Source organism: Pseudorasbora parva, chromosome 8, assembly GCF_024679245.1.
Source record: "Pseudorasbora parva isolate DD20220531a chromosome 8, ASM2467924v1, whole genome shotgun sequence".
Lineage (NCBI taxonomy): Eukaryota > Metazoa > Chordata > Actinopteri > Cypriniformes > Gobionidae > Pseudorasbora > Pseudorasbora parva.
The window spans coordinates 30,754,391-30,781,011 of record NC_090179.1 but is presented as its reverse complement, the minus strand read 5'-3'; the positions used below and the strand labels follow the sequence as shown (position 1 = coordinate 30,781,011).

Below are 26,621 nucleotides of genomic sequence, written 5' to 3'. Positions count from 1 at the left end.
TAATGTACTTAACAGCTTCGTGCACCTGTGCAGTGCGCTGACAACAACTACACAAGCAATCGCACTCGCACATACAACCAAAAAAGGCGCTTTTTTTGTGTTGTGTTTTGGTCCAAGCGGCAAGTTAATGTGATTGGCTGTTGTCACTATGACGATCGCGTCAGCACCCATCTTCAGCCACGCCCTCCGTCAAGCGTTAACGTCTACGCCCCGTGTGAATGCGGCGTTAAGCTTTTCACTGAGAAAAGAACAAAGAACGACACTGAAGTCATTCTTAAAAAGGGAAGATGTGTTCGAAATTTTGCCTACCGGATATGGCGAAAGTTTAATCTATCAACAAGCTCCGCTTCAAGTTGCTCTGGTTGGTTGTAGCTCTATCCAATTGCATGCAAAGACAACCGTTTATCCCACCCCTCGGATTGAGCCCTGTCAATGGTGAGTTTCCAGACCAAACAACTGGAACTGATATGTCAAGCATCCCTTAAAAAAAAATTGAGCATCTGACAACGGTTTGATTCAACATTTCCTGATTACCCGCTTTAATAAAGAGTGGAGAAAAAGAAAATGTCTGTCAAACCGGAAAAAGGTAGGCTATTTGAAATGTACAGGTTCCTCTGACAATCCTAAGCCAGGCACAGTCTGAGAGAGCAAAGAACAGAAGGATTATCGCTGCAGTGATGGTGTAGTCGGTCTCTGAGCTCTCGAGTCATTTGTGTTGGGCCATCACAGAGGGTTGCTGATGTTATCTCCACAGGCACTGACTGCCACTCCAGCAGATGAAATGGGCCACGGCTGGTAGACACAATCAATTATTAATACGGCCGCAGTCTGAGCCTCATCAGAGAAGACTTCACAATCAAGCAGCCTGTCTGGACAGCAGCCCACATGCTTGAGAACACTGACCTCTTCCTTATATCTTACGCTATTCTGTTGCAATAATGTGCAAAACAAATTTGTTCTGTCACTGAGAAATTTACACACATTTGAGCTAAAGTAAAGGAAAAAATGTTAATCACGTCTGTGATGAATTGCAGTTATAACATTCCAATTAGCTCTTCCGGTCAGATCATATCCTATGGCATAATGTTTACTGAGTGGGAGAGCAATAAGCGCCACTCTGTTATTTCTATTTGCTGCTTGCTTTCGATGCCAGTGCCCGATTGCCAAACACTAAGTGCTGGCTGCAACCCAAAGCAAGAGTTTCACATTCCTACATAACCCTTTGAAAATTGAGTGAGACAGCACGGAGCATTTAACCCCCTTCAAATGGAATTTGAGAGGAGTATGGTAGAATGTGAAGAGCCAGAAATCTCCTTGACCTCTGATCATTTTAGTTGTTTATCATATCAACAAGCTGCAAACTCACACCTTGTTCTTTCAGACAGCAATCAAAACCACAGTAATGAGCTATGTATGAAATATCGGTGCAAATATGTGAGTTGGAATAACACTGACACATAGCCTACATGTAGAGCACTTGCTGATTTGATGCTGAAGAAACATTTCTTAATATAAAGGTTGAACTACACAAGTTACTATTTGAAAATGGATACTAACAATAGCTAAATAACAACATTGAAGCTTTTCACAGCATTGAATTTATACTAAATACCAAAAAAAGTATTAGTATATCCACCGATCAGGTAATATTATGACCACTGACAGGTGAAGTGCATAACACTGATTATCTCTTCATCATGGCACCTGCTAGTGACATCAGTTAGTTAATTAGAATCTCTTGAAGCATCGAAAATACATTTTGTTTTCAAACATTGAAAACACATACGCGGAAGAGAAGACAATGCTGAATAAAGTCAATTATTTTTGGACCAAAATGTATTTTTGATGCTTCAAGAGATTCTAACTAACTAACTGATGACACCTATGGACTACCTTGATGATGTTTTTATTCCCTTTCTGGACATGGACAGTATAGTGTGTATACACTTGGATACGCTCTCGGACTAAATATAAAATATCTTAAACTGTGTTCCGATGATGAACGGAGGTCTTACGAGTGTGGAACAACATCAGGGTGAGTCATTAATCTCAGACATCAATTTCATTTTTGGTGAACTAACCCTGTAATTTGTTAGAAGCAGGAAAAACGTGGAAGTGTAAGGACAGTTTGTTGCGTATAGGGCTGCATAGCCACAGACCAGTCAGGGTGCCCATTCTTACCCCTGTCTAAAGTGGCAATAGTGCACACGCGAGCACCAGATCTAGCCTCCAAATTCCCCAGATCTCAACCCAAATGAGAATATGTGGGATGTGCTGAACAAACAAGTCCGATCCATGGAGGCCCCTGCTCGCAATTTACAGGACATTAAGGATCTGCTGCTAAAATCTGCTATCCAGATACACAAGCACAACCTTCTAATATTCTAGACAAGGGTCTAGTAGTGGAGTTCATGCCTCAACAGGTCAGGGATGTTTTGGCAGCAAAAGTGGGAACAACATAATATTAGGTCATAATAATGCTATGCCATAATGTTGATCAGTTGACACATTAAACAGTATTTGATTTTTATTTATTTATTATTATATCATCGTATAATTTTCTCACTGAAATCATAGTAGAATAAAAGGTGCTGTATTATTTTTTAAACTGGTTTGCTAAAAGCTAATGAATTGTTGAACAAACCATTTTGTTCACATGAATCAAAATACTTTATTTTTCATTTGATAAAAGGTAGTGGACATTTTAGGCAACATGATTAAACATGATTATTTCCTTAATTTGATGTGGCAAAAAAAAAAAAACAGAAATGCACCATTTTGTAACCACTGCTTCTAGGAAAAAGACGCTTTGTTCTATAAATGTAAAACTTTTTTATTTTTTTTTTATTTTGTTATAGCACTGAAAGTAACATGACTACTTTTGGCTAATGATGCCACACACCACACCTAAAAACTGATTTCATGATGCGCACATTCGGAGCCCAAAGTGTTTGATCTTACCAGAAGTAGAACTTCACATGTTCCTGAATCAACACCCACGTCTCACCAAAGTCATCTGATTTCCACAGCTGCCAAATGGAAATTTAAAAAAGAAAACAGAAGGAAGGATAAGTCCTTAAGAGTCAGCATTTTCTGTTATAACATTTCATATTTTTCAACATTTGTCATGGACCAGCTTCTCATATGAAAATTATGGCTGATTACCTCAAATCAAAACATGCTACGTAGAGCAAAATTCAAAAGGGCAATCTCCCCAAATAGCTATAGGCTTAAATGGCAGTGCCATTTATCTTGTTAAAACTGGACACACACAAGATATACAAAAACAAATCTAGTACTGAAGGAAAGCATCGGCGATCATACCTGTTTATTGGGATGAGAACCGTCATAACCAAGGACTAGGTTAGGCCTCTTACTGTGCAGCAGTAAGTCTGTGGGCTTGAATGGGATGGAGAAACCCTGAACACTTTTACAAAAGTCAAAGGTGTTCCACAGGTAACTGTTGGTGGTGTCAGTAAATAGGTACTGCGAGGGGGAAAAAAAAAATCAGAAAAAAAAAAAAAATTATATATATATATTTTAATGGTAAATTGAGCAAAACCAAAAACAATTATAGGCATAGTTCATCCAAAATAATAAATACTGTCATCAGGCCTGGTTTCACATACAGGGCTTAAATTAAGCCAGGATTAGGCCTTAGTTAATCTAGGACATTTAAGTAGCTTGTATAAACATTGTTTAGACAAAAACATTTACTGATTGCATCTACAGACAAAACAGTGGCACTGACATATTTTAAGATATGTAACCGGGGCATTGTTACAAATGCCATTTTACCAAAATAGACTATTTTCAACACAATGAAAATAAATGGCGGTTTATAATGTCAAGCTCCAAAAAACACAATACAAGTAGTCCATATAACAGCTCATACAAAATGTACAGTGTAAAGTGACCAGTACGGGCCTGTATGTCTTAAAGACTCAGAGTGGTCTGTTTTGATGCATTTTTTTCTTTTTGTAACTTACTATTATAAAAATCACCATACACATTCATTGTCTGAAAAAGAGCAGCCTCAACATTCTGCTAAATTTCTTCTTTTGCTTTGCACAAAAAGAAACACATCATTCAGGTTTTGAACATGATGGCGATTCATTTTGGGGTGAACTTTCCCTATAACCTCTGTAGTGGTTGATGACATAACAGTAAATCTATAATTTATAGATATTTATTTCAGGCAACTGACACCGCAAGAACATCAAAGCATTTAAATATAGTAAAACAAAATTTTTACATTATTAATTCAGATTATGCATTTTCTGCAATTCTAATCTGCCTCCCTTCTCTTTGATCTTTCATTTAAGAGCTTTCCCTATAAACTTTGTCCTCTCCATGGCCTGGTTATGGAAGCAGGGCACTTTCTCTCTCCAGATTCAGAGGCAATGAGGACTGGGACCGAAACAGAAACACACAGGACTTAAAAAGAAACCTAAAGCGGTACAGAAATATGAAATAAAAAGTAGAAAAAGAAAAAGAAAGTAGAGCATATGCATCTCCAGCATTTGCCCTGACCATCATCAGACTATAAGTGACACAATGGTTGCTATGCAGTTGCTAAGGAGTGCTGAGTAGCTTCTAAGTGGTTGCTTATAAGGTCAAGTCAAAACAGCTTAGAGAAGCAATAACACACCTCTTCTCAACAAGCCAACAGATTCATTAGTTATAATCAATGACAATACCTCAACCAGGGACGCATGTGGTGCTCACAAACAAAACTACGGGTGATCCAGAAGGGGAACAAAATATCAAAAATGGTAGGTGGATCCTGTTGCAAAACAAGAAAATCCACTTCTAGGTACTCGCATAATTAGAAAGGTAAAAAACTTTATTGTAAGACTGGGCTACATCTTAGAAAACACCAATGCGTATCAGCCCAAACAGACCTCCGTCAGGGTGCTTTCATTTAATTATTTATATTAAAGAGTAATAATCAAAGGCTAGTTAAAAAGTAAAAATATTAATGTTACTGTTAATTATTAATATTAAAGGGATAGTTCACCCAAAAATGAAAATTCTGTAATTTACTCCCCATTATGTTGTTTGAAGAATGTTTGTAACAGCAGATAGGGCAACCATTGACTACCATTAGTATTTTTTCCCCTACTATGATAGTCAATGTTTGCTCTATATGCTTTGTTACAAACATTCTTCAACATATTTTTTTTTCTGTTCAGCAGAACAAAGAAACTCACACAGGTTTGGAACAACTTGAACTCAATCAACTTGTAAATTATGACAGAATTTTAATTTTTGTGTGAACTATTCCTTTAATTATTAAAACAAAGTAAATACTTTATTAATTGAGTACAATATCAATGTTATAATATTGATAAAACGGTAAATAATAAAAGGGATTCACAAAACAATCCAGCAACTCTTTAGTTTAGGATCCAATTCCCACTATTAACCAGTTGCTTATTAGCATGTATATTACTAGGATATTGACTGTTATTAGTACTTATAAAGCACATATTAATGCCTTATTCTGTGACCATATTCTACACCCTTAATCATATCCAACACCTAAACTTAACTAGCTTACTAAGAATAAATAAGCAGTAATTAGGAGTTTATTGAGGCAAAAGTCCTAGTTAATAGTGAGAACTGGACCCTAATCTAAAGTGTGACCAAAAATCCATTCACACTTCCAAGTTAAGCCACTATAAGGATATCAATCAAACAAAGAGGTCCAGTATGTCTTTAAGGACTCAAGGATTCAATTGTGATTGCCTTTCAGCTCATTCTTTACACAGCTATTCACATGAGATTTTACATCAGGATTATTACTTTAATGCATCAGATTACTCCACAACAAACAGGACAAGCACACAGCCAATATGTCTGTTAATTATCCCATCTGTAACAAACCAGACTCATAGTTCTTCTCCACATGTGGACCGACGGTGTAAGTTACTCTGATAACTCGTAATGTAATAGAACAGCCTTGTGCTCCTACCAAGAAGTTGTAAGCTTTACAAATTACACTCATAATGCTTTAGCTTCAATCTTTCAGCAGCAGCAGCAGGCGGCAGCTGCAGTGCCAGCCACATCATTGACTCCAGATGAATGGTCACCGTCTGCTGCCGTCAGCCCCTGCAAAGACGCAATGCAGAGTCCCACAGCGGTTCTGCCACATCTGCAGCTCCCCACTCCAACTCCCATGAGCCTTTGCACCCCGCAAAGTTTCAATGGAGCAGTCGGTTACGGTCGGTGCCAAGGGCAAAGACTAAGGATGTAGCTTGTATTTTGCCCAGCCTTTGGAGTTGCTCTCTTGGATAACACCATCTGTGGGTGTATAAGCGTTTGGAGCAGTGGAAGGTCACAGCTGCAGATGGCCGGGAAGCGGTCTATGTCACAGCGGTCTTGTATGACCTCGGCTTAAGCTCACAAAGAAAAGACAACTCAAGGATGTCACACTGCTAATGTCTCACACACACTTACTCGTTTGTTGTCAGCAGGGCTGTGGTAAAACTGTGAGATGACTTGTTTCTTGTCCTCCTGGTCCCCAGACAATTGAAACTTCTCTGATAGGTGGGTGAAGGTGGTTCCATAGTCATAGGACACATACACCTGTTAAATAAACACAATATCAAATTTCAACCTCATACACTGCTGAAATTGTAGCTTTGTTCCAAAACCTAGGAAGCTGATTTGTTTACGGTCTGTCTACATAGGATGCTGCCTTCTAAGTCAACATAACATTCCATATGAAACTAATTTGGTACTTACTTAGAAAGCAAATTATTATGTCTCAAAAATACCACTCTATAAGTTAGCACCAAATAAAACTGCTTACAATTGAATCCAATGATTTTGAAGTTAGCATGTTGTTAAGCTAACAGCTTGAATTTTGAATAAAAAACTTTATTCATGTCTCAAAAATAATGATACTTTGGTGAAATGCACTGAGAATCTGTTCAATAGTATTTTGGAAATTATTTTGTGGAGCGTAGTTTGATCATCTAATTTTTCTCGGGCACAATAAGCCATTTTAATTTGATTCAACTGTATTATATACATTTATTAATATTTCTCAGTATTGGTTACTTTTTTCATAATCAACATTTCTTTATTCGCCTTTTCCGCTTGTTAGTTACATTTATATTGCTATAATCATATTGTGAGATAGTTTAGATGGTATTATTGTTCTATTTACAATTGGCAAGGGATCATACATTTTATGAGTCTACGACAAATTTCCCTTCAAGGACAGTAAACTGAATATCATTTCATTCATGCATCTGCCACCTTGGATGCAAAAATTCACATATTGTATCGTAATGCATTGTGGGATTGTATTCTCCATACATGTGAATTTGCTAGTTTTAGCCAAGCAGCAACCTCCCCCAGTTTCTGTTGAAGCCAATACGGAAGTAACTTAAACTGCATTTCATCGACTGGCCACTAGTGACAGGCTACGGAAGGGAGCAGAATCTCATTGATCCCCATGTTAAAAAGTTAATTTTGCCCTTCATGACAACTGAGAGGGGGGTGAATTTTTTATAACAACTCATTTGTTTACATTATATAAAACCTTAAAGTTCTGTATAATTAGGGGCGTGGCCATTTATCCTCTGTCTGTTAGTTATTGCGTCACCTCAGCTCCCCCCACATCCCGCCTCTTTGCCCATTTTCTGATATCCAGGCGTGACACACGATGACGCGCTGGCAAGATGGCAACCGCCAGCTCGTCTCTACTTTACACTTCAAGACTGCTCTTCAGAATCCTATGGGTGATGTCACGGAGACTACGTTCATATTTTTTTTTACAGTCTATGGTTTTAGCTCATAGAATGTAAGTGATCATAATTAAGCAGTTATTCTTTTAAATATAAAGCACTGATGATAATAAAGCAAAACATTTGTTATTTTTCCTTTAATTTACTTTGTCTTGCACACTGCAAAAAATGATTTTCTTATTTAGTATTTTTGTCTTGCTCCTAGTCTAAACATCTAAAAATTCTTAAAACAAGAAGTATTTACTAGACAAGCAAAAGTTATTGTCTTGTGAAAAATTACCTCAAAATTAAGAGATTTTGCTTAAAATAAGCAAAATAATCTGCCAATTTTTACTTGTCTGGTTAATTTTTCTTAATGTAAGAATATTTTGACTAGAAACAAGACAAAAATAATAAGTAAAAATGTTTTTTTAATTTTTTATAAAGAACTCCTGCAAGGCCCTTAGCTCCAGCACCCCAAAGAGTATAAGTGCATCACTTTCGTTCACACATTTGCTTTTGATAATATTTAACACAAAAGTTTTGCAATTACTCAAAACTTTGCAATTATTGCAACACAAATATAAAAATCCCATTCAAGGTCACAAAACACATTTTCTAGGCTGTGAGATAATGCTGGCAGCATTTAAGATGATATAATAAAAGGGCAGGAAACTGAAGAACAACGGGAGGCCTTATGACTCAGACAGCATAAAAAAGCAAAACTAGCTGGTCAAGATATTCTTGGAATCTTAGCACAGTGCCTTGTGAAAGAATTCAAACCACTTCATTTCTTTGAATTGTTTAACATTTTATGTTGCCGTCTTGTGTTAAATTACTTTTTTTTTTTTTTTTTTACATCAATTTACGCTCCATACACCATAATAAGAGAGCAAAAAACAGATGACAACTTTGCAAATGTATTTTTAAAAAGGAAAAACTGAAATAAGTACATTGCAGAAATATTCAAACCCTTCACTTCTTTGAATTCTTTCAGCATGATTCTACCACCATCATACTTTACTGTTGGGATGTTTTTGTGCAGGTGATGAGCAGTGCCTGGTTTTCTCCATACATGATGCTTGGAATTGAGGTTCATCAGACCAGAGAATATTGTTTCTTACAGTCTGAGAATCCTTTAGCAGCTTTTTTTTCATTCCAAGTTTTCATGCGTCTTCACTGAGGAGAGGCTTGAGTCTGGCCACTCTGCCATAAAGACCAGATTGGTGGAGTGTTGCAGTGATGTTTGTCCTTCTGTAAAGTTCTCCCATTTCCATGATCATGGAGTTCAAGCAGAGACCATCAGATTCCTGGTCACCCTAATCGAGGCCCTTCTCCATTGATTGCTCAGTTTGGCAAGGAAGCCAGCTCTAAAAACAGTCCTGGTTGTACCAAACTTCTTCCATTAAGGACTATGGAGGCTACATGCTTCTGTTAACCTTCAATACAGCAGAATCTTCTTCGTAGTCTTCCCCTGAGTCTATCTTGATACAACCCTGTCACTGAGCTCTACAGGCAGTTAATTTGACCTTGTGGCTTGGTTTTTGCTCTGATACGCCTTTTCAGCTTTTAGACCTTTTATTGAGAGGTGCGTTGCGTGCCTTTCCAAATCATACCCATTGAATTTCCTACAGGTTAAATCCACTCAATTGTAGTAACATCTACAAGCAAAACTGGAATGTTCCTGAACGAAAGTGTCCCACAAAAAGGGCATGAATACTTATGCAATGTAATTATTACAGTGTTTTTATATATATATATATATATATATATATATATATATATATATAAATTATCACAAATCAGATTTTTGCTTTGCATTATATTGTGTGGAGTGTAGACTGATGTTATTTTTTTTAAGTAGTTTAACATAAGGTGTTTGAATACTTTCGCAAGCACATATTGGAAGTAAAAAAAAATGCAATTTTATAAGAACCTTTTTTAAATGATCTAGGATAAAAATAGTATACTCACGGAGCTGGTCTTGGGATCTGTGGCACCAACACTGTCCCTGGCCAACGCTACTATGACGTTGCTCTTCTCCCCAGCCCAGTGGACGACCATCTGATTGTGAGAATCATTCAGGTTGGCCTGTGAATGCAAAATATGATGAACGACTGATCGAAATGGACTAGCTTTAAGTGGAATTTATTTTGCTGTGGTCAGACAAGTATCCAGGTTTCCACATTACAAAAATCAAACTGTCAAGGCATAATGCATTACAACTCAAAGCTCAAAGTTGATTTTCAAAGACGCGTCTCATTGTCTGCTTCTTTAACTGGGTCATTTTTCACCAAACTCATACTGCATTTGTAATACCGGCTTAAATTAATCTGTATTTGACAACCTTGAGTTTGTGCAACCTTGAGTCTTGCACTTAAGGCTGACAGCCTTTGATAAAACAAACAACCACAAACACACACAAACAGAGCTGAAGCGAGTTGAGCTAGACCACAGGGGCAGGAAAACAGAAACTATGAGCTGTGGTGTCCCGGACTGATCTGTTGAACAAAGAAATGTGTGTCATCTTTTCATGTCCATCCCCCTCTTCTCTTTCTACTAAGAACAGCCTGTCTCATCTTTAATTCAAACTTCTGCATGAGGACTATGGCATCCTCAAATGGGTTCTACTCCAAAATCTCCTATCAGACATAAAAGAAAAGTTGCAAAAGTTGTAAAGAACAAAAAGCTCTAACACCTCTTCTTTTCCTGTCTGAGGAACAAGTTGTGGATCACTGGCAAACAACAGGTTTGTTTACTTAAAGGGGGGGGGGGGGGGGGGTGAAACAGTCAATCTCATGTCAATCTTGAGTACCTATAGAGTAGTATTGCATCCTTCATATCTCCGAAAAGTCTTTAGTTTTATTATATTTATAAAAGAAATATGGGCTGTACCGAGTCTTTCCGGAAAAAACGGAGTGTCTGGAGGCGTATCGAGTGGGCGGAGCTAAAGAATGACGAGCGCGCAAAGCAGTGACGTCCTCAAGTGTGGAGAAGCCCATCGCTATCGATCTCAGCTAATAGATATATGATCCAGAATCATTCGGAGGCTGAAATAAATTGAACAGGAGAAACAGCAACAGCAGGACGTCCGTCTCTGTGGTATGTACTGTATTTAGTGTCCTGTCAACATTTGTGTGTCTTTACTCGCAGTTTATGAGGACATGATTCGGTTTATGGACTATTGTATGCGACTAAACCTTAGCAGTAGCAAGCAAAACGGTTTTGCACGTCAGACAAGTGTAACGTCATACATAGAACAACAATGGAGTAACCATTAGCGCATTTGAGTGACGAAGCACGCGATCATGTCGTTTACTGATGTTTACTCACGCGACGATAGCCAACAGCAGAGACATTTGAAGCAGTTTTACTCACCGGCTGCTTTCAAAGCAGGACCGAACCTTTATCGCTGGGACAGCTCCGTCAATAACACACTTCTTTGGTATGATTTGATAAAGTCCTGACAGCAGTGAACGGTGGAGATCCACTTTGCGACTGAAGCGATGTTGTGAAGCTTCCCGTCATTTCTGCGTTCAAATCGGTTCAAATGCAGCGCTGCCTTCCCAGAATGCTGTGCGGACGCGTTAAAGTCACTTGACATCACCCATAGGAATAAAGTGGAGCGCGGCGCAACATAAGTGTTCACGGACGACTGGATCTGCAGCTGAGCGAGTGTTTATGGCCGTGCATTTCCTCTCTCGCTCTAGTCACACGCGCGCGCACCCTACCGGGAGAAGAGCCCGTACAGCCCATACAAGGACCTTCCGCTCTATTAACGTCAAGCCGAGCTCGAAAAAAACTCTTTAACACAGAAATACTCCATCAAACGTCCAACATTAGTTTTTGAAACTTTGTCTATGTTTAGGATGGGAATCCAAGTCTTTAACAGTGTAAAAAGCTCAGTATGCATGAAACAGCATTTCACCCCCCCCCCCCCCCTTAAACATTGCCATGTTAAACTAAGTGTTTGAAAGGTCACAATACAGATTTAAAAACAAATATGCATCAAATGCTTAGCAAAAGAGGCACACTGATATTCATTTGGGAATGTTTGTTTTTTGTAATGTACAAACAGTGATTCCTTAAACTACCTCACCTTGAATGTACAGTCATCATTTTATTCACCATGACAAGGAAGTAAATCTGTAGGCCTGTCCTGTAGGCCTGCTTGGCAAGCAGTATGATAGTACAACAGAGAAACTTTAGTAGACTGACAGAGCTTTTAAGAAAACTTACAGCAGTGGTTTTACATATAGCCTTAAAGCACTAGGTTTATTTTACCTTTATTCATGAAATATGGCAGCTGAATGATGCTTATTTTCCCTAAAAGGCATTACATTTCATTTAGCTCACTTAATAAAGTATGTAGCATAAAAAAAGTGATGCATAACATCATCATTCAACAATGTGCCACTGCCGAAGTTTTAAACCTGTCCAACATATTGGTTTTAAAAGGGTCATGTTCTTTTATACTGCTGTCTGAGGTCAACTAATGACGTTTGTGTGGTTTCAAAAACATCATAACTAATAATTAATAGCAGGCTATTTTCTAACTGGTTTTGAGGCTCTCTTCTGAACGCTGGGTTATGACGGGCGTGCTGCACTGGAGACTTGGAAGTTAAGGCCCACGACTAGGATTGGATAAGATTTGCATATTTAATGAGCTTCAGCTCCCCTGTCTTTTTACATGAGGGAGGGAATGTTTTGAACGCTGCAAACGGAATGATTCTTTCGATCACAGGGCTCATAAATGTCTTTATCAAACAAAGTGATTTATTTCTCATCCACCTGCTATTGATTGGAATATTATTTTTGTATTACTTGGCTCGCCCGATCGGTAGATATAAGCGTGAACCATGCCCACACTCACACACACACGTGCGCGCCCTTCAAATATCAAGTCAAGAGAGCGAACAACACAGATCAAGAAATATATATTTAATAATAATTTAACAAGAGATATTATTTCACTATTTGAGATTCACTGGCCTGCCGAAGGGCTTACGCTTTGGTTGTCTGGAAAACACATAGCTCCGGGACGCTTTTCGTGTCCTGGCCGACACATGTCCTAGTCTGACCCTGAATCGCAATGAACCAACAAATAAAGAATTCTCCATCCTGTGACAGGGTGTTAAGGTATGTTCTGTTAGACACGTACACAATCAAAATGATCTGTAACAATGCAATACTATCACATATAAAAAACACGTTTCAATATAGAAGGAACCGCATTGCGTTTTAATCTCAATATGTCTGCAAATCCAGTCTCGACCTGTGTCTTTTGTTTAGATACGATTCCGAGGGTGAAATGAAGCGAGCTCATGTACAATGTCTACCCCACATGAGCTGGAACTTCATTAAAAATAAAGTTCAACCACACATTCCTAATATTAGGATCCAAGGGAAGCTTATGCAGCAACTGTGTTCTTCCACAACCAGGATTAGCGCAATATCTTGCCATCTTCGACATGTTTATTGCTGCTGGCTATCGCGATCCGAACAGCTCGAGTCAAGGGGTGGGGCTAAACATGCTTACTATTCTGTATAGGTGGTGTTGTCACAGGATGACGTCAAGATAAGGCACATTCTGAGATCAATCATTTGCTGGGCCTGGTGTCTATAAAAGCTTTTCTTTGACAAACAAGGAAGTTTTCAGCTCTGAAACTTAAAGGATATTCTTATATTACCATGACATTTTATAGATCAAAATCTCAAGGGAAGTCAAACAACCAATTAGTCCTGCCCAAAATTGACACCATTGCTGTAAATATTGCCGTTTCATTTCTGCTTAAACAAAAAGATTTTTTTCCCGATGCATAAGAGCTTGGGACTTGAAAAGGCACATAAAAATAAAAAGAAGAAATCGATGATCAATATATCAAAAAATGTAAATACATAATTTTGCATATTGAAATTTTTTTTCTCTCCAATTAACACAGAAAATTAATTATAACTCATTTTAAAGCAACCATTTATCATTGGCTTTTCCTAATGCCTTTGCCAACTGTTTTCTTTCTTTAAATTATCCGGGGGCAAATGTTTTTATTCATTATTCATTCAGTGTTGAGTTAAAAAAAGCCATTAGACAGTTTATTGAACACCCATGGGAACAACCAGTGATCTTTTGACCAAATTAGTGTGGAGAAAATGTCAATTTGTACTTTAAATGGTTTATAGTTGACTGTTGGTTTTATAGCAGCTGATTAATCTCTAAAACCAGTTTAGTTTTCATCTCCTCTCTTCTCCATCACAATCAGTATGTGTAAAAGAGCTTTTCCCACCACCTTGCCAACAAACACTGTAAAAGAGCAAATGGTTGCAACCTGATCCATTTCAGCCTGGCAAACTCATGGGTCTGCTTATTCAAAGAGAGTTAAAGGCCTGTCTGCAACTTCTGGTTATCCTGGAAATGGAGTTTCTACTAACAGGGCCCTCTTTTATACTGGCACTGTAATATACAAAAAAGCATAAACAGACAAGTTCAAATAACTTCCTGTTTGCCTGTCTTGCTGAAAAAGCAATGAGGAATGAGAAACAGAAAAATAGACATTTTCTTTAAATCATTTTTTTTTTAATGTCTTATGTATTATTCAGCAGGGAAACCGAAGGAAAGGAGGCAGAACGAGAGAGTGGAAGCATAGAGCACCTTCGCCCTGTCGCTGTAAGCAACGCACAGCTTGAAACCATGACATCATCTCTGCAGCACTAACGTTTGGGCCAACAGTTCAACAATTTGCCTACCGGTTTCCTTCTGGCAAACAACCATAAGAGATTCACTCTGAAAAAATATGGGTGAACCACACATTTAATAACACTGTGGCCGTAACCAAAGGAAAACCGAGGAGTCATTATCCTGTTAAAGGCTTAAAGTACAGTTAAAGGCCTGTTTCATTACTGCAGTATATGGTTAAGTTAAAGGACCATTACAGAGATGCGTTATGCTACGATGTGATGAATCAATATACTAGAAATATTCCTTTGCACATAATAAATATACTGAGAAACCTAAGAAAACGTTTCATTCTCCTTTGATATTCACATGAAACCCTAATAAATTGTCTTAAACCAATAATTGCTGACAAGATTAATATTGGGTTCATCTATAACTTTATTGTTGTGCCTTAGGGTGTTCACACTTGGCAGGTATAGTTTGATTAAAGCAAGCTCTTCTGCGATTGCTCTGTTAGTGTGGTTTATTTTGAATACGTGTCTCGAAGTTGCCACAGTTCAATAATCGGTACTGGTGTCACAAACACAGTCTCCTTAAATCAGATCTCCGTTTGTGTGCAACAAAGGAATTCTTGAAGCCGTTTTGCCTCCTTTACACATTTTATAAACTCTCCACAAGTTCTCAACTTGTAAAAATGTCTTCAAGTGTACGCACATATAATAAGCGCAAAAGCGTAAAAAAAGATTTTGTATCTTTTTTTGGTCTTGTTTGTTAGGTTTGGTCTTAAAAATTACCTGAAAGCGAACCAGAAATAAAGGTCCCGAAATATATATATTTCTAACGAAACTGAAGAATGAACTGCTTTGACATTTCACACAAAATCAGGTTCTGATACTTTCCTGAATCTTTACTGGTTCATTTGGCCTGTTTAAGTCGGTCGAGATTAGACATCCATGAGTGAGAACATGAGCACACTGAAGAACTGCTTTATAGTAGACAATTCAGTACGTCTGATGAAACAAAACAATGACACTGTTTTTCATGTTTAATACGATAAAGCAGCTTGACTTTAAGATATCTATTGTATAGTGATATAAATAAAAGCGACGTGCCTTTACAGGAGTGCTGTAGAGCTTGTTAAAATATACACATCACAATGATCATATAATTTTCTTATGCTTTATTTATATTAAAATGCGTACTGTTTACTCAATTTTGTTGCATGACGCACATATTTACATATGCACCTAAACACTGCTCTCAGCAGAGTAGGTGGCGTCAGATGGTCGATAACAGTATATCGCTAGTCACGCATTTCAAACTTCATTTTACCTCGAAACAAAGAACTTCACCGTGAGTATATCGGGGCCTTAAATGTAGCATATTCTTTTTTGGTCCTGACAAAAAGAACTGAATCGAACCTACTACACACTAATAAAAACAACTTGTAGGATTTACTTGATAAAATCTTTGTAACAATTTGCACTCAATTTTTCTTAGTAAATTTTACTGCTGTAATATTAAGTACACATTACTTGCCAGTATCAAGTAAAATGTACTTAACTATAAATGTAACATTTGCTAAGACATTTAGTAAATGCTACTTAATTATATGTAACTTAGCAGGTTGTATTTATTAAAAGTAATCAAGTAAATTAAAATTTAAACGGTGACATGCTTCATGCCACAATGCATTCGGGAATTTTGCATGATGCTCCCAGAATGCATTGTGGCATGAAGCATGTCACCATTGTTGAGATTCTTAGGCTGAATCTTGATATCTGTGTGTGAGAAAAGCTTGCAGGTTTCAAAGTGCTTAGTGTACAGTCTGTTATAAAATGTATTCAACTTTTCTGGTTAAAACTGTGCTGGATCTTTTCTAGAATAAAGCAAGGTTAATAGTATATTGCTCATATTCACGTATAAGATTGGTGAATTAAGCCACTACAAAATGATCAAATTCTGATCATCAAGCGGCCAAAAGCATCTGATCATGTTTTCTCTGCTTTTCTTGCCATAGCAAACTCAGTCACAGCAGTGAGAGAAACACTAACATTAAAAAGTCGCCAAACTGCCCAACTAAAGAAAACACTAATCGCCATAATGGTGACATAAAAAAACTCTATTAATTCTCAATAAGAACTTATGTAGCGTTGGCTACCGTTATTGTGATTAAAACTCACGTTCAATGAAAAGTTAAAACTTATTGAGAATAAGTCAGCCACATAAAAACAACATCCCAAAATGACCATCTCTGCCACCACTGAACAAGTTGGATCTTTGCAAAAAATCTGTGCGCATTTTCAAATGCACTTTGCTTTTCAGATTAAAATTTACTTAATATTTTAGGTGAATGTGCTGTGACTATAAAATAGGGCTGTAACGATACACCAAACCCACGATTCGGTTCGTATCGCGATTTTTGACCCACGGTACGATACAAACCTCGATATGGGGGGTCAAAACAGTTTTATTCTGTACAGTATTCTATAGCCTATTTTGCCGTCAATACCATATCTGTATGGTCAATAGGCTACTACCGACGTTTTCTTTGCGGTACCAATAGGCAATATATATTTAACATGAAGTATAGGGACTCCTGTACATCAATACCAACAGAAGCGCCGCGTCAGACACGCTTCTGGTGTGCAGGGAAAGGGAAAACGCCACACAGCCGCCCCGCGGTTGACACGCAACAGAAACGCCACGCTCACACCACGTTGCCAGCTGGTTGGGGAAGCTTCTTGAAACACTTACAGCAAATTGTGTGGGTCTTGTCAACTACACGATTGCCATCCTTGTTCTCCACCGGGTAGCTGAAATGTTGCCATACTGCTGACTTAAAAGTTGGACCTGGACAGAAAGGATAATTCTGGGAGTTGGAAGGGGTGTGTCGTGATTCTGCCTCCTCACATCGCGATACAGGTTCGTGGACCTGCGTATTGCGATTTCGATTTCATATCGCATATCGTTACAGCCCTACTATAAAACATTAAATATTATTTGTAAATATATGATAAAATTTACTCTTTTTTCTCAGTTAAGTTATTACATGAATAGACTGTGTACATTTTACTTAAGATATATAGTTCCAACTTAAACTTGATTTTACAATGTAATAATTACATTAATTAATGTAATAGATTTTACCATACCACAAAGTCATTTTTTTCAGTGCAAGACTACAAGAGCGAACACATTCTTAAAGGAATTACTAAAAAAGTGCATATGATTCATCTGTGTCAAAATGGTTTCACCTTGAGTTTAATGAAAGAGAAGACAAGCAGGAAAACCGAAAGTAAACCAGGAGGCTGTTCAGACAAGTTCCAGTAATACCCCACAGAATAATTATAAACTCATACCTTCCTCCGTCTTACTTCCCTAGGGTTTTAAACATTCTTATCACACAAAACAAAACTAAAATAGTCTGCCAGTAAGGCTGCTTAAATGCACGTTTCAACAGGAATGCTAATGTAATCCAAGTTGAATTAGGGTCATTAAAAACAATTAATATCAGGAAAAAAGGAAAAGGAATGTGAAGGCAAAAACAAAAAATATTATTTTGTTTTAGCTGACCGGATTACCTTACAGAAAATATTACCAAATTAAGATTAAATACAGACTTTACATGACTCAGAAGGTAAGTCCAGGCTTATCCTGCAAAAGGTGAGGGAATGTCAAGTCTCATTTAGATTCTGGGAATTAATTTATGGCAATGATTCTGCATTACATACTTTACATACTAGAACAAAATTGCATTTGTTTGCCAGCAGTTCACTTAGCATGGCTTAATACACGAATGAACAAAATGGTTCAAGATCCAAGGTCCTTAAATATGAATTAAACTGACTGAAAATCCTGTTTTGAATGCACAACATTCTTCTAAGAATAATTATTGCTTAATCTTATGGGTCAAACTTGTGAAATATTTACCTTTAAATTATGAAATAAAGTCTCCAAAAGAGACTTTAAAAAAAAAAAAAAAAAAAAAATTGCTAAGGCATTTGCCTTCAAGAGCTGCTCTTGGGGTCTGGCGCTGAACTGCATATTTATGATAATGACTCTGTCACAATACTTTGAACTTGTGAGTTATTATGTTCCACAACAGGTCTGCAAAGACAACAACAAAAAGACCCTTTAAAACAGTATATCCTTGTCTCGGCAGAGCTGAGGGCTTTTTTCTAGGTTACCTGAATAGACAAATAGAGTGGATTGATGTCTGTTACTTCTTACCTAACACTGCTCTCTGTGATGTGCCAAAAACAACACATAAACCAAAAGGTCTGAAAGAGGGAAGGAAGGAAAGGGTGGGGGGTGGGGGGGGGGTTGGTGCACACTGCACAGATGGGAGATCTTAATTGGAACTTGTGAGGGGGTAATTCACCTCATATCAACTGCTATGGACTACATCCAGGACACTAATAACACTTCATAGAGGATTTCCTGTACACGCTACAGGGTGAAAAGGGGAAAAGTCGCTAATGTGGCTGCCCACTGCTCCGACTGCATATGCATTAAAGAAGATTTATAAGACAGGCGGTTTGTTGTTTTTCCTGATACTATTTTTTATGCTTCACAGTGATAAATTTCAACCAGAATCATATCATACCCCTACCCCTTTAGATTGTATCATCACAAGTAAGTCACAAATCCTCATAGCCTGAATCAACAGCACATGCTGGGGTAGACAAGTGTGTTTTGAGATCATGATCTGAGCGAGCCCTTGGAAAAACATGATGTATTTACGCTAACAACCACAATCCTGTTCTGTAGGCAAAGACTGATTTTCAAACTAAATTCACTGGATTAACCCATCAAGATCTCAAAGGTACAATGAAAAAGCAAAACTAGTAAATGTTGCATGCCTGACTTAACCATCTCAAACGCTTGGGGGAGTGAAATGTTTAGTTGGGAAAAATCCTAGCAAGACTGTGTAACCAATTATGCCTCCCTGGTTTGTTAATGCTTGAGTAATAAAGCGGCATCCTGATGGTAAACAAAAAAAGAAACACTGACTCAATACATGTAATAGGAACACAGCAGAGTCTGTTTCTAATTCCCAAGACACTGACATTAAGCATAAACCCTTCAGAGTAAAAAATAAACAGCCTCATTTATATACAGGGAGACAGGGTTAGTTGTCAAAAACATTTAGCTTTTTGTTTGGGGTTTCAAAATCGTTTTACCATCTAAAATCTAGGCTGTGGCAGGCTACGTTACTTAGCCCACATAATGTGACAATGTGTTCATGTATTTTTAATGTAATGTTTGTTTGTTTTTTCTCTAGCGGCTAGCCAATCATTGTGGAAATGTTCAAAGGCCTTTTACTCAAGAGCTCAATAATGTGCATAAAGACCTACCCTTAAAATATTCACTAGGGCAAAAAACCGAGACAACTAGCCACAGTCTCCCCCCATATCACGCAATATTGAATCATATAAAAATCTTAGATGGTAACGTTAACTGAATGTTTTCATTATTCTGCAAGGAACACCCACAATTAGCATCACTAAAAAAGGGAAATGGTGTATGGTTTGTGACAAACATAAATACAACTTCTCACAAAACTTACAAAATCATTGATGTGCAATTCAAAATACTGCATAAAAATGCATAATGTCTCGGTGACCCCAATATTTAGCAATATATATCCTCTCTTTTATCGCGTATTAATTCATATTTAGCATAATGACAAATTATTTGAAGAAAAACATTTAAGCTTTCAAAGTAAAACATAGATACCAGGTAAAGCATCAGAGAAAGGAAATATATAATTATGTAGTTATTTAATATTTTGCCATATTTCAATCGTGAAGGGACATGCGAGAACCCTTCATCTGACAAACAGGTCAATTAACGTTACACTTCTAGGTGAATGCGTGCAAACCAAAGGTGAATGGTATACAACTATTGGGAATATTGAATTCAATATTTTATGAGATTACGCAAAAGCTCTGGTCTTGCCATTATTACCTTTATGCAATCACACCTAAATGAATGCAAATATCGCTTACCCTTCCATAAACCTTTGGCACGGGTGATTCAGCAGCATTCCGCCGAACGCGAGGCTGGTGCGCGGCTGAAACCTCCCTGACTTCTCTCTGCAGACGCACGACGCGACTTTCTGCATGCTCCAGGTGTGCACTTACTCGGGAGAAACCCCTGTCCTGTGGTAGCATGAATCTCTGGTCATGGTAAAGTCGAAGCGTGGAGGAAATCGCGCCAGGAACGAGTAATAATAACATATACATGGCACAGCGACTGAGCGGCAGCATCTTGCGTGTCTGCCCTGACGCCATGTTTGTGTATGTTGAATGTGATGTGTGACAGGGCGCCTCTAGCGGTCAACCACATTCACACTCATTACCATGGATACAGATGGCACATGATGTTTTGTTTTGCTGTTTTACATAAACTGTAAATTGCTAGGACCAAAAATAAAGGCTTGATTTGGGGACGGTTTCATGAAACATCACTAAATCGGGATAAAATGTTTATTTTACCTTTTAAAAAACTAGGATTTTTTGACTGCGTTTAGATATTCATGAAAAGGTCACAATGAATGCCCCATCACCAAAAACGCTGTAGTATTTATTACGCAATCTTGACCTAAAATTAGTTAATTAAAGCGAAAATAAGACATGGGTTCAGAAAAACATTTTGGGCATACGCTTTAAATCAAATAAAATGATGTTCTCATTATCTACTTTAATCATCAAAGAGCCTCCCCGTCATCTATTTTGCAGGATATTTTCATCTCCTCGTGAGATCGATTTCGTTTGTTACAAAACCCCCATCTGCTGGTCAACATTTGTAAAGACATGATATAGCCTTTATCTAGTTTTTCGACTAATAATTGCATAGGAATATGATCTGTCTGTTGTAAGTTTACACTTATTACAGGACAGTTTATAGTTGAACATGGTATGCAGACAGTTATGTCCAGTGTCTCTACTGTAGAGTGTCTCGGCACAACTGCGCGTGCGTTTTCTGTGAAGCGCGCGATTATTGACCGTTCAAAAGCAGTGGCAGTTGGTATTTAAGGTGTGAGCTGGACTGTGCTGTGGCGACCGGGTTGATCGAAGGTAATTGATTTTCTGGTATTTATTGTAGCTCTTCAACAACTGGTATTCCATTATTAACTAACAGTTGTGTCAGGTTTATTGATATATATTTTTTGGGTAAGAAAGGCCTAACTTAGGCTATTGATTTAATTTAAAATGTCGAGCAGAACTGTCGCGTTGTGAGGACTCAATTCAGAAATTAAATGTTCACTAATGTGTGTCGTGATATAGATGATGGTTTAGAAGGCTGTGTTGTATTTTATATGGTAATATAACGCGCTTTCTTCTCGGCCACAGGAAACTAACGACACAGCGCGGTATCGACTCTCAAGAGCTCCGAAGAGGGATTCATGGCGGTCAGAGGAACAGAAATGAAACGGTGTCAACCGAAAATACGCGAGGTGAGGATTTCGATGTCTTCAGGAATTAAACTTATATGACAGAATCTACAGACACGCATAACAGCCAGATGTTCTTGCTGAGTAATTTCCCAGATTTCTAGCTGACCTTTTTATACTAATGCTCACAACTATATAGGTTGAAAATGCACAATTTTCTGAGACATCTCCAGCTAAAAAGATGAAGGCACAGCATTTCAGACCAGCAACTGGAGACGCGTCTTATGGATTTGAAACAGCATTGGCAGGCAAGTCCTGGGTTTTCTCTCATGCTGTCAAATTAAAGAACTCTCTTTAATATTTTGTTTATGTGAGGTTATGTAGTATAATTATCATGACAGCTATTTCATTTAACATTACCTCATGTTTTTAACACAACTATTATTTTTCAATAATCTTATTAACAATTCTTGTAGACATATTAAGCTTGTGAGGCACCTTAGTAATTTTTAAGTATGTTTCTTTTTAGAGGCTAACCGAGAGGTCAATGTCATCTTTTCAAAGTACTCAGAGGTTTTGAGGTAGCTGTTTTTACACCACCCCTTATCAGCATTGGTCTATAAGGTTTATACTCAAGCATTAATTTTACATGGTATCTTCTAAGGGAAAGAGCTGCTGTGGATGCTTCACAGCTCGGAGAACTGGAAGATATTCTTACTGAAGCCAGAAGTTTGGAATCTCATCTCAAAGAGAAGAAGGAACACTTGAGACGCTCTTTGGCGTTGATCTCTGACAAACTACAAGGATAGGTTCAGATCTTTGGTGTAAATTGATTTATAAAATGTATTTTATTTGCTCTACAAGCATCAATCCATAAGAAATTGTTCAAACATTGATTATACATGTTCATATTATATCTGGGAAGTTAATAAGTATACATTATAAAATTAGAATCATTACTTTCACTGTTATACTGAAATAAAACATTATATATGTATATGTTTAGCAGACAGTGTTATTCAAAGTGACTGACCATTTATATAATACAAGTTTGAGTATGTAATTCAAGTGAGAAAACAATACAAGTAGAAAAGTAAAAAAAAATTAGAGCAGGTTAATCAGAGATAGAATGATCATCTTCCAAAACATCTGGGCTTTTTAAAAGTGTCTTTCAGTGTCTATTTTGGAAAGTCCCATGGAATCCATATGGAATGTTGATAGGCACTTCAGCACGGCCCAATTCTTCAAATGTTTTTGCATCCAACACCAGAAAGAAGGTGCTCTTGTCCTAAAGAGATAAATACTCATTAGTCCAAAAATATATTATCTCATTTTGAAAAGTTAACAAGCGATTTTTGATTCCACTGAGGAACATGGCATGTTATACCTGATTAGGGGTGATGACCACAGACAGAATGACTCCATCATCCTCTTCTACAGCATCAGGTGAAGGGACAAAGATTGGTTCTGAGGGATACATGTCTGCCTGTTTCCACACCTGTCATAACATACGTTGGAAAATGAATTCAAATGACGAAACATTAAAAGTCACTGACAAAAAAACTTCTGTGCACATAAACGTAATACTCCTAACTAACCTTTATTTGTTTGCCCTGAAGGTCCATTTTAATGAGGGAGTCTCCAACCAGGTGTCTGAAGCCACATCCGTAGAAGTAACGGTAGGGGTGGGAATTGCACATTGAATAGTTGATCTGTGGGAATTCCAGACCTCCATATTCATGGAGATCATCACCATGGAGATCTTCATGTGTGCAAAACACCTGCATAAATAGACAAGGAGAAACAATTACAATACAATACATGATATTATAGCAAAAACATTAATGTTTCTTTGAATAGCATATAGATAAATTAGAAAAAGAAAGTAAGAATATAAGTCAACAAAAAAACAACCTTGTTCTTGTCGGTCTTGATGGCTGTCGCGGTACTATTTAAGCGCGTGTTGAGATTTTGCCCACAGGGTATGTCATCATCTACGTTCAATGGCAGGACAAAGCGGCGGGGGAACACTCTGCACATTGTGTTATATACCTAGCAACACCAAAAAAATCTAAATTATGTTGAAGAACAAGGTTGAATTTTCACATAGATAGATTCACTTTTAGTTTTACCTCATCTAAAGCATTCCCAGACTTTTTTAGATTCTGAATCATGTAGCTGTTAATTGCTTGGCCATCATCAGAGCAGCACATGTCCATGATCAGGAAACCATTTTCTTCATAACAGTTTATCTGATGGAAGGTTGACAGTGGCTTTGCGTAATATTTGAGAAGGCTCAGCTAAAATAAAATAAAGTATAGAGTCATTCAGAGCATTTTAAAATGAGAAGTATAAAAAATAAACATTACGTAAAAAGAAAATGAACATACTGTGAAGAAAAATAGAAGTATTTACCTTTCCCGTGTGCTTATTGATTACATGGAAAACTGTGTTTCGTTTGTGGTCCCAGTATACACCTTCATTAATCCCCTTTCCACGCAGTTTGCCTGTCACGATCTTTAAGAGATCCATTTTGATTGGCTGTTCGATGAATACCACATAGTTCTTTGACATGGCTGCAATAACAATGTAAAATTTCAACCAAAACTTAAATAGAAAGTTTTTGAAACAGTAAAACATGATTTAGAAATGAAACATTTTAAAGAAATTCTATTTTTTATTCACTAAGGATGCATTAAATTATAGGTCAGAGTGTAAAGACATTAATAATTTTACAAAAAACAAACAAAATAAATGCTGTTCTTTTAAACTTTTTAGTTCAAGCACAACTGTTTTCAACATGGATAATGAATGTTTCTTGGGCACCAAATCAGCATATTAGAATGATTTCTGAAGGATCAAGTGACACTGAAAACTGGCATAATAGCGGTGTAAATTAACATATATATTTTAAAATATATTCAAAAAGAAAACCTATCCTAAATTGTACTATTGCTGTGTGAAATATTGCTATCTACATTTAACATAATAGACTTGTAAAACTTAAAAAAAAAAATATATATCCAACCCCTAATTTGTATCTACTTATTTATTAGCAAATATTTTTGTAAATAAATAAAATGCCAATAAGATTGTAGGCAATGTTCTCTTACCAAAGCTGTGATAGTAGGATGGTTTGGACTTGTCCTCTGAGGGGATTGAGCACACAACTTTGGCTCCTTCCAAGGTATCCTTTTGGTTCTCCTTCGTTGGTGGCACCATTATTATATTATAGAAAGCACCTAAGAATAAAATTGAAAAAGAATACAAATTTTAAGCAATACTTTTCTTTAGACATTTCTGTAAATCGATAAGTGAGTTTCTTTAGATTAAATTTCTGGTTAACCTTTTAAAGTGTAAGAATTGCCCATGTTGTATGTAGTCCCATCAGAATCCACATGAGGATGAGCTGTGGCCCCATTAACCGCAATGAATTTACTCCAGTCCACCTGAGCACAATGATTTTGACATTTCATCTTCAGTTTGTTCTCCATACAAACATTTTTTTAATCATAATTAGTATGTACCTTTTCTTTTGTTTCAAGTGTCTGTGGATCTATTCTGTGCATGAAGTTGGTCTCTGTGCTGACATAGTAGTCTCCTTTATACTGAACAAAGCTTACATTTGCATTGTCACTTGGCTCTGTGGGAAGAGAGAGATGACAAGTTAATATACACAGAATATATTCAGAACACTTTAATCAGAACCAAGGACATCACACTCACTCGGCAGCTCGAAGCGTGAGAGGAAGCGCTGGAAGAAGTTCTTGCATGGGTCTGGAAGGGCTACCGTTCCGAATTCAGACATCATAATGCGGTTATTCTCTAGGTTTGCATTGTAGCAATCGCTGTTGAGGAAGCGGCTCATGTATGTCACCTTTCCATCCTCGATGTGGAATTGGTGCATAAGCGCCATGCCATCAAACCAGTGGTTGAAACTGAGGAGAAAATACAGCTTATTTACTTTACTGTGATGTGTAAGATCTGTTCAGTTCTCAAGGAACTCAAATGATTCTCACCTGCTTCTTCCGATTTCAAACTTTCCAGGTCCATTCCTGAGGAAATTGCCTTTGATCCAGCAGGGGATGTTACCTGCAATTTTGGTTGTGATGGGCTCTGGGGTTTCATCTACAGAGCACACCAGATTCTCAATGCAGGGCAGACCATGAACATCGGTGAAGTGTTGATTCTTTGACCTGGTCTTTTTCCATCCTGTAGGGAAAAGGAGAATTTCAGATTTTAACTTTTGTGCTCTACATACTTCAGATTAGAATAGTATCTTAACCTACCAGTGGTACTGTTCAGACGGTTCATAGAAGACATGCTGATCAGCTCGTGATGTCTTGCTGAGTTGAAGATGCTTCAAGAGCTGTCCTATCTTGTCTCCCTCTGCTGTCTGGACTGTCTTTTAAAGAAATCATCTAGCGTCACGAGATGCACTTATGCAATCACAGACCTCCTCCCATTTGAACTTGTGCTTTGCTTAAACATTAATCAGCCTAATGTTACCATGAGATGAATAGTATGTTTGGATTCAGCTCAGGGTACCATTAGCTAAACAAACTGAATTAAATAATTAATTACTTTGAGTTTGTAGATTCAACACATTCATAAAATGAATACCCAAATTTAACATCCAGTCACTATAAAGTTACAGTGTATATATTTTGAAAATAGATTTCAATAATGATTTCAAAAGCAGTTAATAATGTTACAGATCTGTAGATTTAATTTTATTAGCAAAATCAATCTAATAAACATCCTATGAAATCAATTTAATCGGTCTGGGAAATTCCCAAGTCAGCAG

General features: G+C 37.4%; 3 protein-coding genes across 3 annotated transcripts in view; 1 reads left to right on the top strand and 2 right to left on the bottom strand.

Moving 5' to 3' along the window:
- Positions 1-20,732, bottom strand: part of sorl1 (sortilin-related receptor, L(DLR class) A repeats containing) — a 77,766-nt gene extending 57,034 nt beyond the window's left edge. Inside the window, exons 1-5 of the mRNA XM_067450876.1 lie at positions 20,427-20,732; positions 9,714-9,830; positions 6,463-6,591; positions 3,325-3,486; positions 2,962-3,029 (exon numbers count right to left, since the gene is read on the bottom strand). Of these exons, the coding sequence (XP_067306977.1) occupies positions 2,962-3,029; positions 3,325-3,486; positions 6,463-6,591; positions 9,714-9,830; positions 20,427-20,711 (761 nt within the window). The 5' untranslated portion in view covers positions 20,712-20,732. The remainder of the gene's footprint in view (positions 1-2,961; positions 3,030-3,324; positions 3,487-6,462; positions 6,592-9,713; positions 9,831-20,426) is intronic.
- A 499-nt stretch (positions 20,733-21,231) lies between these two features.
- LOC137085209 (testis-expressed protein 12-like) lies at positions 21,232-22,775 on the top strand. Its single transcript, XM_067451778.1, has 5 exons — positions 21,232-21,497; positions 21,774-21,877; positions 22,014-22,122; positions 22,344-22,395; positions 22,479-22,775. Exons 2-5 carry the CDS (start codon positions 21,827-21,829, stop codon positions 22,621-22,623), a joined length of 357 nt encoding a protein of 118 aa, XP_067307879.1. The 5' UTR covers positions 21,232-21,497; positions 21,774-21,826; the 3' UTR covers positions 22,624-22,775.
- Positions 22,776-22,971: 196 nt separating this feature from the next.
- bco2b (beta-carotene oxygenase 2b) lies at positions 22,972-26,023 on the bottom strand. The gene is made up of 11 exons (XM_067451777.1): positions 25,834-26,023; positions 25,541-25,752; positions 25,342-25,457; positions 25,161-25,263; positions 24,928-25,056; positions 24,230-24,390; positions 23,947-24,114; positions 23,729-23,866; positions 23,413-23,595; positions 23,202-23,312; positions 22,972-23,102 (listed from the first exon to the last, which is right to left on the bottom strand). The coding sequence occupies exons 2-11, from the start codon at positions 25,728-25,730 to the stop codon at positions 22,986-22,988; spliced, it is 1,416 nt and encodes a 471-aa protein (XP_067307878.1). The 5' UTR covers positions 25,731-25,752; positions 25,834-26,023; the 3' UTR covers positions 22,972-22,985.
- Between the last annotated feature and the right edge of the window lie 598 nt (positions 26,024-26,621).